The sequence below is a fragment of the Ruditapes philippinarum genome, unplaced genomic scaffold (assembly GCF_026571515.1).
Source record: "Ruditapes philippinarum isolate M1 unplaced genomic scaffold, ASM2657151v2 ctg3946_1_1_1_1, whole genome shotgun sequence".
Lineage (NCBI taxonomy): Eukaryota > Metazoa > Mollusca > Bivalvia > Venerida > Veneridae > Ruditapes > Ruditapes philippinarum.
In genome coordinates this window covers 1-19,373 of record NW_026867203.1, presented here as the reverse complement: position 1 = coordinate 19,373, position 19,373 = coordinate 1, and the positions used below count along the sequence as shown (strand labels likewise).

General features: G+C 32.3%; 2 protein-coding genes across 2 annotated transcripts; one reads left to right on the top strand and one right to left on the bottom strand.

Moving 5' to 3' along the window:
- Positions 1 to 4,929: 4,929 nt before the first annotated feature.
- LOC132735287 (toll-like receptor 4) lies at positions 4,930 to 7,984 on the bottom strand. The gene has a single exon (XM_060722227.1). It carries the CDS (start codon positions 7,884 to 7,886, stop codon positions 5,199 to 5,201), a length of 2,688 nt encoding a protein of 895 aa, XP_060578210.1. The 5' UTR covers positions 7,887 to 7,984; the 3' UTR covers positions 4,930 to 5,198.
- Positions 7,985 to 17,521: 9,537 nt separating this feature from the next.
- Positions 17,522 to 19,331, top strand: LOC132735289 (toll-like receptor 4; the record flags this gene model as incomplete). The annotated part of the gene is given in 2 exon segments (XM_060722229.1): positions 17,522 to 18,250; positions 18,253 to 19,331. Coding segments are annotated over 2 exon segments (1,746 nt in total), but the record flags the coding sequence as incomplete, so codon positions are not given.
- Positions 19,332 to 19,373: the final 42 nt, after the last annotated feature.

Genomic DNA, 19,373 nt, shown 5'->3' with positions numbered 1-19,373 from the left:
ATTTGACAAAATCGAATATTTTTAGTTCTACCGCGAACAAATGTTACCGAGCAGGTGCGTGTAACTCGATTGTTCACGCCAAAATGTAATGTTTTCGAAAAGTTAGATATTCAAGGTGCAAAACACAAATAAGCCATGTTTTCATGAATTTGTAAGGTGGGAAATCGCTATGAAAATGGTTGACAAGGTGTCAGTCTTTATAAGGATATAACACATATTTATTATTTTTCGTCTGTAAGTGTAAATAGAAATTTCTACTATAACTAGGTCTATTATATTATTGATAATTTTTAGTCTGTACACCGACTGAGTTCTGCCTCACTTTGAGAGGAAAATAATAAACTAAACAACAATGCTAAATAAGGGAGGAAGTATCTTGAAACATAACTGGAAGACGTGTTATAACCTTATAAACAACTGACACCTTGTCAACCATTTTCATAGCGATTCCCCACCTTTCAAATTCATGAAAAACGTGACTGATTTGTGTTTTGCTCAGAACAGGTACGTTAGAGCTATTAATTACAGAAAGTCATTGTAAACTGAACTTGGTAGTAGTGATCCATTTAATTTAATGCGTTCCATGCATTGCATAATTTTGTTTCTGTTCTGCACCTTGAATTTCTAACTTTTCGAAAAACATAACATTTTGGCGTAAACAATCGAGTTACATGTACACGTACCTGCTCGAAAACATTTGTTTGCGGTAGAACTAGAAATATTCGACTTTGTCGCGTTTAGTTTAAACATATTTTATTTCAAACATTTTCACACAAACATATATTACAGACAATCCATTGCTACATAATATACAATGCTGAAAAAGGGTTAGATCCGAAAGCATACAAACATATAATTCATTACTGTAAATTTGTTTGTCCCATTTGCACGGACACACGTTTTTAAATGTACATAACCATGTCAAAAGCCATGATTGACCTCGAATAAGTGGCATCCTGTATTATGCCATGCATTAATGTGTATGATTCAATGGTCGGGCCTCATCCAAATTTCGAACATAAATAATGGAATCTACACGGCAGCCATAGGTGACACCTTCGCGATTACAGTTATTACGCTATATAGTCGTTGAAAGGATATCACAATTTATTAGTCTCTTTAAAAGGTATATATATCTCGGTCTTAACACTTGATCATGTCTATTTTAAGTTCCTATAGCTTTTATTTATAAAAAATCATTGACTACACTCCTCCTAATACGTCAAATTAATATCGCCTTGCGCTCAACATCGAACCTTTTGCTCCATCTCTCGCCCTTTCGCTCCACTACTTTCGAAAAATATCGATTTACAAATTTAAGAAATCCTTCAGGAGTAATTCATTTTGCACGAAGGGCAAGCTCTTATTACGGGTTGATAATTTACTAATACACTTTTTCAAGAAATACGAAAGGTATGGCATTTCTATGATTGGGAAGTTCAATATTCTACAAATCATCGTTCGCTTCGTCAGGGAGAAAAGTTCTCCCGGGCTTAATATAATTTTCTTTTTGTAACAGCTTAGATCATTGGAAGCCTAAATCAATTCTACACGGAACTACATTTTCCGTTTTTCGAAAAAATACAACTTAATAAATAACAAGACAAAAACATAAACAATACTTACAATTAGGCGTTTAAATCGGCCTTCCGCTCTATCTCGGAAATGCCGTTCGCTCGTTTTACCGTACACCACAATTTTGAAGTGGAGCGACAGTTTGCCAGGCGTGATACTGTACATAGTTTTTTAATTATTTTTTTATATATGGAAAATCAGACTTTAAATTTCTCGCGCTATTATAGAAGTATAAAGTTGCAATCTTGATATTGAACCAATGAACACTTTATAACTATGAATAAATGCCGTCTTTATTGTCTTTGCAACATTTTCAATTTTGCTGTCTTGGGCGTTCTTTACAGGAACCCGTTTTGCTCTTATTTGACTGAAGCTTAAGAGTAAACATATGTTAGCATGTGAGGTCATTGTGAACCGTACGTCAATCTGTCCTACTGGGTTATGTGCTTTGCAACGAATAAGACCTACTAGTATTACGTAATAATTTAAGGCGATATACTAGAACTACTTTCAGATACATGATAAAATAACGGTCACAGTGTTAAAGACACCAATCCATAAAGATTAAGAAATGGTCATAAAACTAGAAATACTCATTGTAAACACTCAGTTTTTCTCGAACTCATTTCTCCGTTTCACCATCAAAGATTGGAACAACTTACCTGTGGATAAAAAAGTACAAGCAGTCTGAAAATATTTAAAAGGAAACCAGATGATAGACTGATTAAAATACTTTCCTACTACAAGCATGGCAATCGAAAGTTATAAATACAATACATTGCACACAAGACTAAGAACACATTGCAGCATTCTCAAAGAACATATCTTTAGTGAAAACATAATCCTTGATCCATTCTGTCAGTATGGTGAGAATAAAGACACGGGTCACTTCTTTTTTAATTGCAACCTCTACTCTGACCACCAAAGGGCTATTTTTGTTTTGTTTGTTTGTTTCATTTTACGCCTTTTCCCAACAGTATTTCAGTCATATAGGTGGGTAGTTTCCTAACCATCGTTCCTGGAGAGTTACACCAGTACTAGACTACCTTCCTCCACGCTAAACTACCAAAGCATCTCCCGGGGATCGAACCCACGCCAGAGAGGTAACTGGATTAGAAGTCATCGACTCTAACCCCTCAACCACGGAGGCGGTTAAAAGGGCTATTTTTACGCACCAGCTGGGCCATATAAACAACAGCAGGAACTACGTACAGCACTGCTTTTCGGAAACTCTACTCAGTGATGCCGCAAATGCTATCTAATATGTTTGATGCTGAACATGCATATTGACATGAAACCAAACGGTTTTGATACGTGAACAGAATTACACGTCAAGAATAATTCACCCTTATATAAACACAGAGCTGTACAAACCTAACAAAATAATGGCCTAAAATGATCTTTCTGTTTTGTTTTTTTTTGTTTCTTTTTTGTTTTTTTTTATTTCTACTTTTCCTTCCATGCAGATCGATTTTCCTTGTCTTTCTATTTAAAGTTATAGAGTAGTTCAAGTTACATTTGAAAGTTATATGATAGAATTCGCTTCCTATATATTGAATTGGCTCAAAACTAGTGTTATTAGTTTCTGTTCTATATCTGAGGTATGCTTTTATCTGTTGTTTTTATTTCTTTTTTTTACTGTTTATCAATTCATTTTTTTACTTAAATTACAATTGCAATATATAATTAGTATATTTTGATTATATGTTGTTACTATCATGCTGTATCATATATTTTATAGGAGAGAGATTTACAAAAGGCATTGACTTATTTTTCCTGTTTCTAAACTAAATTGTTGAGTGTTTTGTTAATATATAAGCATGTATAGTAATGAAATAAATATTGTTTAAACTAAATATAGTGGAAGAAAAAATAACAGCACTTAATATTTGAAACTGATTTAGCAGTCAATTTCCCTTCTATATCAGACATATACAAATTTTGTTACTTTCTCGCGGACGAACACTATTTAAATACACGTCATTATAACCCCGGCAGATTGGGTTGGTGTGCTTTCTACGTGCAAGGCTTCCTAACCCACCATGCATATCCAGTAACGCAGGAATGTGCAAATAACGTAAAAGTAACGCCGAATCTGTGCAACGCTACTGTCAAACCGAATAACACAGTAAGTGAATGAACCAAAATATTTTATTCTAAATCAAATTTAAAGAAATGGATTAGCGCATACGGCTGCTACGACATTATACTTAAACGTGCTTTACATTTTTTTTTTTGCAGGAATATGTTTACCTCTTTAGATCATTCGTGAAAAAAAAACCTAATTACCGTTTTGAAGGTGACTTTTGTTTCGTCAAATAAATATGTTAATTTAACACATTCAAAACATTATTTATTCATATCTTGTATACCTAAGACATTTGTCAAACTACAAGTGTCGTATAATAATAGAAGGAAGCTTGTAAAATAGGAATTAGCTACTTTTTATGAGATAACTTCCGTTGCCTTATTCGCGAATTCAGCGTTACCTCTTAAAATGTTTCATCTGCTAGATCAAGTGTATATGACACGAGTAGATTGGAAAATGTCACAGGTACACCGATTATAAAAAATCATAAAGTAATATGTATGTTATTTTATTTAAATATATCAACGAATCTTAAAATCGCCACCAATACGCTAGTCAGGTCGACATTTGCACAAATGATCTTGAAAAATAAACATGTTTATATTTTTGATAAGGTTTAAACTATAATGTCTCATTAACCGTATGCGCTTATTCATTTCTTCCAATGTGGTGTACAATAAAACCGAAGTTAGAAGAGCCGAAGTTTTAAAATTGTGTGAATTGAGTGATAAAAGATATCGTACCCATCGTCCAAAAATAGACACACAATAATTTATCAAATAACTTCAAGTTTGCGTTGCCATAGAAACGACAGGTACAAAAAAATGGTTTTTTGATATCAGACGTGCTTATCAGCTTTAAAATTCAGGACTTTATTTCCTTCTATGATAAATTCCGTGTTTAAATCAATAATTGGCCATTTCCGTGATAAAAAAAATCACCAAATCATGCACGCATAATTAATGCATTTTTTCTTCAGCACACTGCATTAACTTCTGGTTTCCTAATCCCATTGCAAAATTGCGAAAACTGAATAAATGGTCTCACGGCTAAGAAATTTAAAAAAAGGTGTCATCAATAATAATAATAATAATATATATTTTTTTATTTTTTTGGCGGGGGGGGGGGGGCTATGTCACATCGACACAGTCGGGATTCGAACCCACAGCGGTGAGGAATAATAATAATAATAATAATAATAATAATGATAATAATAATAATGATATTAATAATGATGATGATGATATTAATAATGATGATGATGATGATCGCAACAACAACAACAAGACATAGTTATGTAAGCGCTCTATACTACCAGATACTTAAATACAACATATTAAGATATAGATCTAGCATTGTGATACTACTTACGAACGATTTGATAATTAAACCGAAGAGTCAGATTAATACATGTATGATATGCGGTAATAAATGCAGCAAAAGCATGTGCAATGCTATGTAAATGACATGCTTATTACAAATTCATTGAAATCAGAACAATATTTAAGCGAAGAAAAATGTCACACAATTTCAATTATTTCAAAGCATTTTGTACTCTGTCCCAAAACATATCCATGTGGTCATCATTTTCGGGTCGTTCAATGTAAGTCTGTTGACGTATAATGTCAAGTATCTCCAACGGCAGTCCTTCAACCGGAAAGTCTTCCAATTTCACCAAGCAGACGACATTTCTTCCGGTTTTGATACTTTCCATTCTTGCCATATTCATTTCAAATATGCACCATTCACTTTTAAGAAAATCTTTACTCATTAAAATGAGTGTCTTCCGTGAAGACGCTATCGCCTGCATGATGTTGTCATTAACGAATTCTCCCGCTCTGAAATCTCTATCATGTACCAGAAGCTGCAGACGACGCCTGTCTTCAAGTTGTGGAACCAAATCATTCTTCACAAACCTGGCGTTTTCGCTTGCGTATGAAACAAACGCATCAAACATAAAGTCTAAATCATCACCTTGATTGATAAGTATTTTGTTCCCGTTCACTCTCAGTTTAATCGAGTAATAAAAATATCTGAGATCCCATCTGTATCGATATATCATACCGCAAAGAGTAATGATTAGAAAAAGAACTAGTCCTAAAGATGAAAATATGATTAAGGTTGTATAATCGGCACAATCCTTCAAAAGATCGCTATAAATAGCTGATGCCTTCCGCAATTTCATTGGTTTACCATTTTTATACATACAAACAACAATATTAAAATCAATGAATTGAACTTTTGTACGTGAAACCCATTCAATAAAATCGATATCATTACAAGAACACGACAGCTTATTGTTGGACAGGTCAATATAAAAGTTATCAAAAGAAAAATTCATTTTAGCAGTATTGTCAAATTTTTGCATGACCTTTGCTCCAATTTTGTTTAAAATATTGTTACTTAGGTCTAAGTATTGTAGAGGTGAACTACCACTAAATTGAACATCAATTTGCGTCAAAAAATTATACGACAAGTCCAAGCCTCTAAGAGAGACTAGGCCTTGAAACAACTTCAGAGGAAGATACCGGAGTTTACAGTCAGCAAGTAACAAATACTGAAGAATTTTCAAATTTTTGAAAATGCGCCCCTCTGTGTCTTCACGCAAAAATCGCTCAATGAAATTTCGTGTTAAATTCAGTTCAATCAAACCCGTCATTTGATCGAAAACGTCCTGTGACATATTATCACAGGAATTCCAAGCCAGCTGAAGATTTAGCAAGTTGGAAAGCCCACCTATAGGACTCTGCCAGTTCCAGAATACATTTCTTTCTAAGTTGATTCTCATCAAGGAATTTGGTTCACAAATGCAAATATTTTTCAATTCGTTTCTAATTCTCAATCCGCTAAAATCAATGGCTCTTAATTCTTCCGGAAAGTACAAAATGATGTCATAGCTTATTCCCATCAAGTGACAGTTTCCGCAAAAGGGAAGTAATTTATTTCCGACTAGATTACTTTGTGTATAGTTTCGATTGTAATTTCCAATCTTACCGCTAGTATCATTTTCCGGTATTGACACAGCATTGAAAGTGTTAATTTTGAATTTAGATTTTAACATATACCTTGTTTTGTTGTTAAAAAACTTAAGTGCATCGTTATTCGTACTTTGCTCGGCCATTGTGAGATAGGCTAGGTTTCTAAACACAGATTTTTCAAAGATTTTGTGAATGTATTCACCAGCTAGCAGCATGTTGTTCGTCACAGACAGCTTGTGAATGCTACGAGGAATATATTGCACGGCATCTTCGCTCACGTATGCAAGGCGATTATTATCGAGATACACATTTTCAACTTCCATGTTCTTGAAATATAGGAGATGCTCCGCTTCTAATCGTGTGCAATCACCGAATGTCTCGTGGATTTTCACCAGTTTGATATCTCTCATTTGGTTGCCTTGTAAACCGTATGTTATGTTAGCTAAACTTTTAAACTGCAGGTTTTCATTATAGGACAGGTCAAGACTGGTCAAACTGTTCAGATCAGAGAAACCCTCTTTCTCAACGCTCTCTAAGCTACAATTGCATATTTTCAAATCAGTAACGCCTGTTAAGTTCTTGAACATATCGGCAACTATACTTTTTAAATTGCACCTACCAAACCCGCTACTCAGGTCAAGTGACCGTAAGTTTGTCATGAACGAAAAGGCTGTAGCAACATTGTCAGGCTTAATTCCATCGATCAATAGTTGCTTCAACTGCTTGAGTTGTGTCAATGCATTTGTCGGGTACCTTTCAGTTATGCTTATGTCATCTAATTTCTGGTGAAGATTCAGACGATATAGCTTCTTCAGCGGGTTGAACGCTAAACTTGATAAAGATTGCCCATCGTAACGAATTTGGTTCCCGCTTAGCTCAAGTGTATGGAGATTTTCGAGTCCTACAAAAATACTTGCACTCAATATCCGAATCCTATTGTCTGATAGGTCAAGATATTTCAGGTCGGCTAAATTATTAAAAACATCCGAATCGATCTTTTGTATTGAGTTTCCATTTAGTGTGAGAACAGTTGTGTTGCTTGGGAAGAAAGAGGGGACCTCCGCTAGACCACTTTGTGTGCAGTTTACCATAAGTCGGTATGCTCCATTTGTATATCTAGATTCATCTCGACATATGCAGGCATGCAACCAACTACATCGATCGATTCGTCTGTAGATACGTAACCCTGTATATTCAGATTCCAGTGAAGGAAACATATCATTAAGCACGAGAATATCGTGCATATTTCGTTCTAGGGCATCTCGGACGAGTGTACTATTTGATGATGATGTTGCAGCAGCAAGACTGATTTGTATCAAAGCTACTATTACATTGAACACCATCTTCTGTAAATATACAGACATATTTAGAAAGTTACTTTTTATTTAAGTTAATAGAAATATACCAGCAGACATTTTCACAAAAAATCTTAAGAAAATCTTAAGTGCAAAATCTGTCGTAACTTTACGATAGGTCTTCCCCGTTCGTAAGTGTATTTTTTTCTCTCTTATGGGTAAAATATCATGTATCTCTTACCTAAACTGAATAAAAACAAACAAAAAGTTGGAGGACAACTAAATATTAAGCAAACAGTATGCTATAAATAACACAAATTGAGGTATAATTATTTTTCAACATATACATTTGTGACGTCATGACTTGATGACGTCACGATGGAGAGGGTTATGAATAGTTTAAAATAATGTGAACTATACTGTAGACTAGTATTATTGAAAACTTATAATTTGTACAATTGGTGAGTTCGATTTCATTGCCAGCATGTACTAGTGGTACCTTTTTATTTATTAATAACATAGTAGACCTTCTTTCTGAACATTTTAGATATATATAATTATCTTCAATCAAGATATAAATTATATCAGTTTAAATCATTTTTTTGTTCTAATTGAAATTTGATTGTGTTCAATAGATACTCCAAGCTCTTGATTACTTGATTTTAAAACCGGAATCAAATATAGAGCATGCACATCACTATCAAATGAACGTTGCTAGGGATGTTTTGTCGTAAGATTTATCGTAAGTGAATTTTTTATCTTAAGATAAAATTTTAACTTACGAGTGGCTTTGTGAAAATGACTTAAGATTTAACTTACGATTATCGTAAGTGAAAAACTTAAGATAAATCGTAAGATTTTTTGTGAAAATGTCTGCAGAAAGGTAAAAAAATCCTAGCAAATAGAGGATATTCAAGTTTTTTCTATAAATACATGATTTATTTTCATCGAGTGGTATGAAAATAAATATTTCATGAGTGGCGGTAGCCACGAGTGAAATATGGTAATTTTCATGCCACAAGATGAAAATAAATCATGTATTTATAGAAAAAACTTGAATTTTCTGTTTATAATATACATTTTTATCTTTTTTGACATTAAAATTTGAAAGACTTTCCCTTAAATTTTGTGTACTGGCAGAATTTAAAAGAAAGTAGTCCGGCAAGACACCAGTGAAAATACGGAAAATATGTTTCACTGCAGTGAAAAATAAATTTTTACAGTGAAAATACGGAAAATGAAAATACGCATTTTATTTCATCCATATTTCTCAATATTTCATTTATAAGTATATAATAAAGTAATTTATTGGGCTTGATTTTTATGTCTCTTAAAGTTAAAAAATGCATATTTTTATATTATCAGTTATTCTATTACAGTAACTTGAATGGTATGGACTGCGAAATTTTCAAGTGATTGCTATTTTAATTTTGTAAATAGTGTTTGAGTATTCCTTTTTTAAGAGGGATAATGTCGTCATAAAATAAAATTATGTTATAACAAATTATAAAAATCGTATATATTTAATTTTGTTAACAATGGACTTTTCTTCATTTATCCATAATGTAAACAATATTCGATTAAATCACATGCTAACAAATGTCTTTTTTGAACATCAAGTTATATATACTTAACGTATACCGAGCAGTGGACCATTAATCTGCTGGGATAATGATATATAACTTAAGTGCGACATATACATATGGAGGGCTAAATGTAATTCTGAAAAGACAACGAACGTAAAATCATCTTATCACATGTAATTATAAAATAAGAAAAACTCAAAAATAGAAGAAACAATCGCCATGTGACGAGTCATTTTTATTTTAAACTTGTGTGATATCACGAGGATGGCATGTGCGAGTGTGTCAGTTAAATCAGGCAAAGTCACTTGAGGTATAATTAATAAATTAAACGAGACTTACCTGGAAGTTGAAGTTCAATTATTATTCTACTGCTACTGGACCACAGGGTTTAATGAGATGAACATATGATCTTATCAGATGACCAAGCAGACTTTCAGAGCATACATAATTATGCAAAATGCGACAATGGCTTATACATATGGGAGGGGTAATTGGGTGGGCATTAAACCCTGTGGTCCAGTAGCAGTAGAATAATAATTGAACTTCAACTTCCAGGTAAGTCTCGTTTAATTTATTAATTCTACTGCACTGGACCACCTAGGGTTAATGAGATTTTAGAGACCATGCTCGCATTTTGATAAGTCGTTAAAACTTCATAACCAAGTACAATGATTACGCATTCAATCTACGACTATTAACTTTTCAAAACTGAAAATGTAATGTACAAAATAAAGTATGCAATTGCCATATACATAAAATGCTGTAAAAGTAACAATCATTATAAAAGAATACTATTCCCTATTTCTACTGTGCGGAAATTAAAGGTCATTATAGGCTTGACCCCTGCTGCAATGTTACATTGCAAAATTGATACATTGTATCGTATATTGTAAACAGAAAATTGCAAACAAGTTTGACACACATATACGTGTAGCACAAAATTCTTTCACATGTAGTGATATTCGAAGTTTTCTATGGTTTTAAAGCAACACATTTATGTTTTTAATTATAATTTCTTTAGGCTCGATTTCTGATATCTTGCAAAATCAGTGTTTTGAAATTACTGATCTGCGGTTAAAGGGCCATTAAGCCTAAACCTGCCATTATTCGTTTATATTATTTACATTTTTTTTTCCATGCATGTTTTCTTCAATAAACACATGTATATTATTTTCCAAATCAGCTCTGTATTGCAGTTACAGTACATGTTTCTATGGTTCACGTTTTCGATTCCACTCGATACAGGATAGGATATAATGAAACATACAAATGCATTTGTTCATTTTTCCTGAATTATTAATATTATTATCATTTTTGTTTGGAATCAATCAATCAATTAATTAGTTAATTAAGTCATCAACTGATTTATTTCAAAAACGATAATGAAAACTACCAAAACAAATGGCTGAATCTCTTATCACCACTTACTTATTCAGTTGTTTGAAAACAAAACCCCAAACAAGTAATATTCTATGATCATGCCATTTGGTAGAATAATCTGCTTAGTGTTTTCCTTTCCCCCGGGCAATGACGAGTAAGGTACCACATCTACATATAATGATATATTATTAATTTACCTGCCATTTCTTTTTCAAATTTTATAACATTTCTAGTTGACTAATTAACATGCAGTCTACAAATATAAATGCGTTCATCAACCGTAGAAATGTTTCATAGACTAAACTGCAGTTTTCTTGATATAATTAATATTTTTATTGAAACTAGTTGTTTCAATTATTTAAATCAAAATTTGAATGACACTTTGACAGCCGTAGCACAATCAGGATTTTGTTTGCCTATTGTTGTGATAGGTCCGACACAAATCCCTCTCTGAGTGATTTATAGCGCCATGGATCATAACACGGTGAAGGTTAATTAGCAACCCCTCCTTGCAAACAAACAAATCAAATTAAGACATATGTTTGACCTACAAACCAGGTACAGCTATTAATACCTGCTGTTTTCCCAGGAATAAGTCCGATGATAAACCCTAACAAAAACAATTCACTTAGAGGGTCCAGTGAGAGATTTATCTGAAGATGTAGTACATGTATACAATAAATCCCAAATTATCAACCTTATCTTAACCATCTAAAATACTGCACATTACAACTTTGTATAAACTATCATTATTGTAATGAATGGTAAAACATTGGTTTCATAGGTTTGTCCAACAATGAAAGACAAGGCAAATGCAAATGATTTTTTTTTTTCCATCTTAATAGTTTATTTTATTATATTCATTAATTCATTTTATTTCTTTTCTATGTTTTACTGTAGTTAGCTTGAGCAAAAATTTCAATGCATACAAAGTATATCAAACATGTATTCAATTATGCATTTAGCTATGTCTATATACACCTTTCAGTCGAAGAAAATTGTGGATAGAAAAATATTTTAGTGATTAAATGTTTATTTTCTTCACTAAAACTTTTCATATCTTATTTCATGTTCTTCCATTTCGAATGATATGTCATTTTCTTAAAAATAAAAGCAAGTTCTTTACAATCGACATTGTCAGTGTACTTTACTTGAGATATACAGGTAAAGAGTTATTCAATATAAATTTCATTATTGAACCATCTCGAGCAAGTACCAATATTGAAAGTTATCAACTTACAATGTTCAGGGTATTTCGAAGTGTTTCTAGAGTATTGTAAAAACAATGCATACTCACATTCTGTTAGCTTTCTTGTATATGTACTCATGGTTGCCCCTGAGATTCTTACCTCACACTATATACAACCAATGTTATTTAATATGTGTTTACTTTCCGTAAGGAAAGTAACAATTCCTTCATAAGATCAGCTCCAAATGGTGCGTTTTCCCAAGAGCAAATTTGGACTCACAGTTTTTGACACTTCTATGCAAAACACTTTCTCCAGCATATTTGATCTTCGTATATAAAAAATTTGGGAGTATTCCGGTTTTGACAAGATATGCAAAATTTGCTTCAACATATTCCTTCTCGTATGACAAATTTGGAGTACTCGCGGGTTTTGACATTTCTATGCAAAACATGCTCCAACATATTCCATCTTATATAACAAATTTGGAGAAACTCAGGTTTGGATATTTATTGCAAAACTAGCTCCAGCATATTCGCTTTTATATAGATAACTAATTTGTAGTACACGGTTTTGTCATTTTATGCAAAACTAGCTCCAGCATATTCCCTCTTATATAACAAATTTGGAGTACACAGTTCTTGACATTTTTATGCAAAACTAGGTTCAGCATATACCTTCTTATATACCAAATTTGAAGTACACTGTTCTTGATATTACTATGCAAAACTAACTCCAGCATATTCCATCTTATATAACAAATTTGGAGTACACAGTTCTTGGCATTTTTATGCAAAACTAGCTCCAGCATATTCCATCTTATATAACAAATTTGGAGTACACTGTTCTTGACATTACTATGCAAAACTAGCTCCAGCATATTCCATCTTATATAACAAATTTGGAGTACACAGTTCTTAACATTTCTATGCAAAACTAGCTCCAGCATATTCCCTCTTATATAACAAATTTGGAATACCCAGTTCTTGACATTTCTATGCAAAATAAGCTCCAGCATATTCCATTTTATATAAAAAATTTGGAGTACACAGTTCTTTCAATTTCTATGCAAAACTAGCTCCAGCATATTCCATCTTATATAACAAATTTGGAGTAGACAGTTCTTGACATTTCTATGCAAAACTAGCTCCAGCATATTCCCTCTTATATAACAAATTTGGAGTACACAGTTCTTGACATTTCCATGCAAAACTATCTCCAGCATATTCCCTCTTATATAACAGATTTGGAGTACACAGTTCTTGACATTTCTATGCAAAACTAGCTCCAGCATATTCCATCATATATAACAAATGTGGAGTACAAAGTTCTTGACATTTCTATGCAAAACTTACTCCAGCATATTCCCTGTTATGTAACAAATTTGGAGTATACAGTTCTTGACATTTCTAGGCAAAACTTACTCCAGAATATTCCTCTAATATAAAACAATTTTTGTGCAAAAAAAATCTCTACAATACGCCCAAAACAGCATAAATGAAAATGTTGCAGGCTTGGTTTGAATGAGCCTGTTCAAGGATGATACTGTAAAATGTAACTTACTGTTTTTCCGCCCAAAGCATGTTAAACATATACTATACTCATCACAGAGTAAAATATTTTTATCCCAGAAATTATTTGAAATCTATGTATTTCTTTCTAAATATGTCTTATTTGAATAAAAGAATGTACAAACTGTGTTTGGGAAGCTGCATATAAGTAAAGTTTTTTTTTTTTTTTTTTTTTTTTTTTTTTTTTTTTTTTTGACACTATGCATTCTTATTGTGCCTCTAAATTGTGTAGAGTTTAAGACATAAGATATCTTCTTAGTGTGTAGTCAAAACATGTTTATTTTATATTAAAAAAGAGACTGTATAGCAATCATCAATATTTAAAAATACAATGAATTTGAGCATATTATATCTTTAATTCAAATAATTTTTATTTTAACTTATTATACAGTTACCCAACTAAACATAGAATTATATTTTGTGAGCAAGAGCTGATATTTTCTTATATCAAGTAAGATTTAAAACAGTAAGATACTGCAGATCTTTTTAACCAATAGAATAAGAGTCTTATAAATTATAAGCTGTGATATGTGCATTTCGTTGGCCTAATTTTAAGACACATGACTTTGGTATGTTCGTGGCTCAAGAAATTAAATTGTTAAATAATATAATATTAATTTGATAACTTCAAGTTAAAGCAATATTGTCTTTGTTGTTGTAGTAGTAGTTGTAGCATAAAAACAGGTCAATCATCTGGCCAAGGCTTCATACTGTTGTCCATCATTCCATGATGACGAAACAGATTTTCCTAATCTGTTGCAGAGTTAATATTGGACCTACTGTCCGCAAACTCTAGACATTCCAAATTTTGTTGCAGAGTTATGTTGGACCTACTGTCCGCAAACTCTGGGGTCGTTGCAGTACGCCTCAGTACCTATTGTACTGGTTATATAGCGACTGTTGGGCTTCTTGAAAAGTGGAGTTCCCTACTGGAACTGAACACTTTACCCATTCTTGTAGCAATCCATGTGGAAAATATAAATGGATAATCAAATCAAAAACAGAAGTCAATTGTTATATCCAGAATATTGTCACTTTAAATTAAATTATGAACAAATAAATCCGGTATTTAATCCATTTTACAAAAGTTATTAAGTAATTGTATTAATCCATTTAACAAGAATAATTGAATAAATCTTAATTCTAGTAATAACACATAAACACATAAATTAAGAGAAATTTACTGCGGCCACTCTGATAGGATACTTTTAGCGTTCTGCTTGGTCATCTGATAAGATCATATGTTCATCTCATTAACCCTAGGTGGTCCAGTGCAGTAGAATTAAACAAATATGGCATGACCGTACAAGCGCATTATATCTGCATGATTTTTTTTCAATTGAAAACATTTGATGAAATGGAAAAAAAGAGAAGATGAAACGCACAGACCTTATGTCGATGTAGAAAAGAAAACAACGTCCAAACCTCACAGCCTGTAGAAACTGAATAAGTTTATTTATCAAAACTTTAATAAAATTAATGTTTTTATCATCAAATAATCAGGTTTATCGCACAATTTTATCAAATTAAGCAAATTCTTAATTTCCCCCATCATTCGTGATGTTCGGACCGACGATTGAAAGAAAAAATGAGACTTCATTTTAACATATTGCTGCGTTACTTTGGCAACGGTCTTTGCTATGAGGAATTTTGTGAGTTGGCATATTTAGCTAGTGGTCAATTTACTGACTTTGTTTATCATTTATGATTTAATCAACAATATCATCTTTTAATATTTGCATACAAATACAACCCTCTTTATTAAAACAGGATGACTATAACGTAATCTACGAGCCATAATCTACGATATTTACACTCAACTTTTTTGATTTTATGAAATATTTTCCGTATATCCTATATCTATTTCAAGTTTTGTTGTTGTTGTTTATTTATGGTCTTTAACAGAAACCAAAATTCGTCTGCTTCCTTCACGCCGCGTCCGTGAATGAATTTTTATTTTTTGTTATTTGCCTAAATGCACGAGATGTCTGTTAGATTTCAAATGAATGTCCTGTAGACTACTTTTGTCAGGAATGTGCATAAAATGCTGCTATTGATCAAAAGAATTAAGTAGTGAGTGTTCCATGAACATGTTAGTTGTTTTGGGGATCTGAAATGGCCCCACTATTCTTTGAATAGGCAAACATTATGAGGATGTTAACGTTGTGTTGGCAATTTCATGAACAAATATATACCAGTAATCTGCGTGAATACTTTTTGTAATTTCAGAGCTTTAGAAAACAATAGAGAGGTTAAGCTTATGTTGTCAACAAAGGCCAAATCCTTTATTTAATCTGTTTGAAAATTTTTTGGATATAGGTACAGTCTTTTACTATAAAGATTAAATTCTCCTTCCTTAAAGCGGACTTCAGCTTTTCTACAGGTTAAGTATGCTTTTTTAAGAGAAATCGATTCATATAATTATTGTTTTATCAATAGAATTAGGGTGAAAAATGAACTTTGCCGAGATAAAATACTTTACAATAAGGAAATCCCTCGATACCTCAAATCTTCCGGTCCGCTGTCTAGTATATTGAAATTAGTAAAGCGGACGATTCGTTTCCTTTAGAAACGAACTTCACTGACGCGTTACAAGTAGCTCTTGAGACCCAGCTTAGAAGGCTTAAATTACCTTGATACATGCATGATGCACTTTCCCAGGATAAAATTACGGAAACTAAATGTTTGAAACAACACATAATTGTTTGTTTTGTTTTTTTTTTTTCAACAAAAAAAACCCGATTTACTGAAAAGAGGCGACAACTGAAATTTGAACAGTAGTATTCTCAAACCATGATTGATACCCTTTGAATCTGGATTTACATGGATCAATATATTTGATAAAAATCAATAATGATTGATTCTAATTTAAACACAATTGCATCTACCAGTACCAAACATATACCTGTTATAATATCTTTTTAGACTTGTTCAATCTTCTAAACCAGGAAGTTTAATTCAAACACAATTCAATCCTTAACTGAAATAATTTATGGAAGTATGTGATTTTAGAAATATGCAGAAAAATAATCTAAAACCTGGATATAAACTTTGGCATTTGAATCGGTATTATTATTTCATCTGTTATCAATAAATACATTCAATTTTTACCTTTTATTTCTTTACTTTATATATGTTTTTTTATTGTTTTATTTTTATTTCTCGAATCGGTATCATTTTAGTTTGATATTCATTAATGATTTCATTTATATTTTTAAATTTTAAATCAACATTTCAGATATCACTTTTCATATATCTATATACATACGTATTTATCATACTATATGTGAAAAAACTGTTACGCTATATATTTCATCGTCGGATCAGTTAACTATTAAACGCTTTGTCAAGACCGGTTATAAACAAAAATAATTTAATTATGATTGAGCACAATATCACATGTTTTGTACAAAAAAATGAAGATCTAAATGCATTTAAATCTAGTTGATATAACTTATTGTTAAAACCATTAAATAAATTAAAATAAACTTTAGAAGTTCGGTACAAATAGCAATGATTAATAACGTAGAAGTTACTTTAAAATCGCAAAACATAGCACGCCTTTGCAGGTAAAGAATTTAACATGTAGACCTACGTATACATTCAAATTTTCAATTTGGTTCCGTTTCGGAATTCCTATTTGCCTGGACTTCGTGGAGAGAGTACATTGAATGCAGCCGTACCTTGTTGATCTTTTTAATGAAATTTTAAGATGTATATTTATTGTATTTATCAAATTGTTTGTCCATAAATAATATGAATGAACAGACAAGTTGATGCGAAACGCGATATTATCTTACTTGGCTTAGTTACGCATTTTGTGTTCCTAAAAATAATCTATCTGTTTGCAGTATAGACTTAGTGAGATAAAGAGGTTAGAAAAACACATTTAATCTCCCAGCACTCTATATAAAAAAGATCAATGATGTGGTCGATCAGTGGACACATGCTGCTTTTGTTTATCTTCAAGTCAGTTCAAACTACAACGCCTACCCGAACACCATTGAATCTAGACGTACAGACCTCGTTTAACATTACAGATTACCAGTTATTCCCTACACTCTACGATACAATAATTTCCATGACAGAAAGTCCAAATTTACCAGCATACCGTTGCTATTGGTTACCCACGTGTATTTGTCGGGACGAATCCGACTATACGAATGGGACATATAAACTTATGGTCAACTGTACACAAAGTGGACTTTATAATATTCCAGTAGGTATACCTAACTCGACAACTGTTCTTACACTGGATGGAAACTATATAAAGGATATCAAACATGGAGCTTTCAAGAATTTGGTCAATTTGAAATACCTTGATTTGTCGAATAACTTAATTGAAGTGCTAGATGAGAACGTATTTGAAGGTCTTGAAAATCTTCGGACACTTGAATTGGGACAAAACAAAATTCGCTACAATAATTATTCTTTACCTCGTTTAATTTTCAATCCCCTGAAGAAGCTTGAAAGATTAAATCTACACCAAAGACTAGACAATATAGATATAAATGAATTTTATCCAACAGAGACATTGAAACAATTGAAAACTTTGAAACAACTTTTGATTGACGGTATTGAATCTCATATTAATCACATGCATTTTCTAACATGCCAAATTTAAAGACACTTGACTTGAGTAGCGAATACGGAAGGTGTAATCTTACAAAAATTGTTGTTAATATGTTTAAAGATTTAGACAGTGTTTATGACCTTAAAATCAGTAACTGTAGCCTTGACTGTGTTGAAAAAGGCAGTTTTGCTGAGCTAAGAAATCTAACGAAGTTGGACTTATCTTTCAACGAGGGACTTGAATTCAAAAATGTAGCTAATATAACATATGGCTTACAAGGAAAACATATGAGGGAAATAAAACTGGTAAAAATCCATAAAACGTTCGGTGATTGTACACGATTAGAAAAGGACCATCTTGTGTATATGAAAAATGTAACAATACGAGACCTTTACCTTGATAATAATCGACTTGCATATGTAAATGAGGATGCAGTAGAATTTATACCGAGGAGTTTACGCAAACTTTCCGTTACAAACAATATGCTGCTAGCTGGAGAATATATTCATAAAATGTTTGAGGAATCAGTATTGATAAACTTGAAATTTCTAATTTTGACTGACCAGAGCATAAACTATGACGCAGTGAAATTTTTTAATAACAAAACGAGATATATGCTGAGAACAAACTCCCTGAAAAACTCCCAAAAAGTTCCAAACCAGAAAACGAAATTTGAACAAGAAAACGGTCATAAGAGTGAAAAAGAAAGAAAAGTTGATGACGTGCTACCACATTGCAGCAATTGTCATTCGCAAGGGGTCAATTTTGAGACTATATTATATGTTCCTCCTGGATTAAAAGACCTTGATCTCAGTGGATTACAAATCAGAAACGAACTCAGAAATATATGTTTTTGTGAACCGAACTTACTTTTGAGAATGAATTTAGAACGAAATACATTTTGGAGCTGGAAGGGACCGATTGCGGGATTGTCTAAGTTAATTAATCTCAACCTTGCATGGAACTCCTGTGATGACTTATCAGAAGATGCTTTTGACCAATTTGAAAGTTTAATACTTCTGGATTTATCGCGAAATTTCATTGAAGAGTTTTTAAGAAAAGACACAGAAGGAAGAATTTTTAAGCACTTGAAAAAAACTCTATTATCTGTATTTTAGTTGACAACAAATTAAGATATT

What these genes read in the sequence shown, in the direction of transcription:
- LOC132735287 (XM_060722227.1), bottom strand. Translation starts at nt 7,886, where the DNA reads ATGCACGATATTCTCGTGCTTAATGATATGTTTCCTTCACTGGAATCT.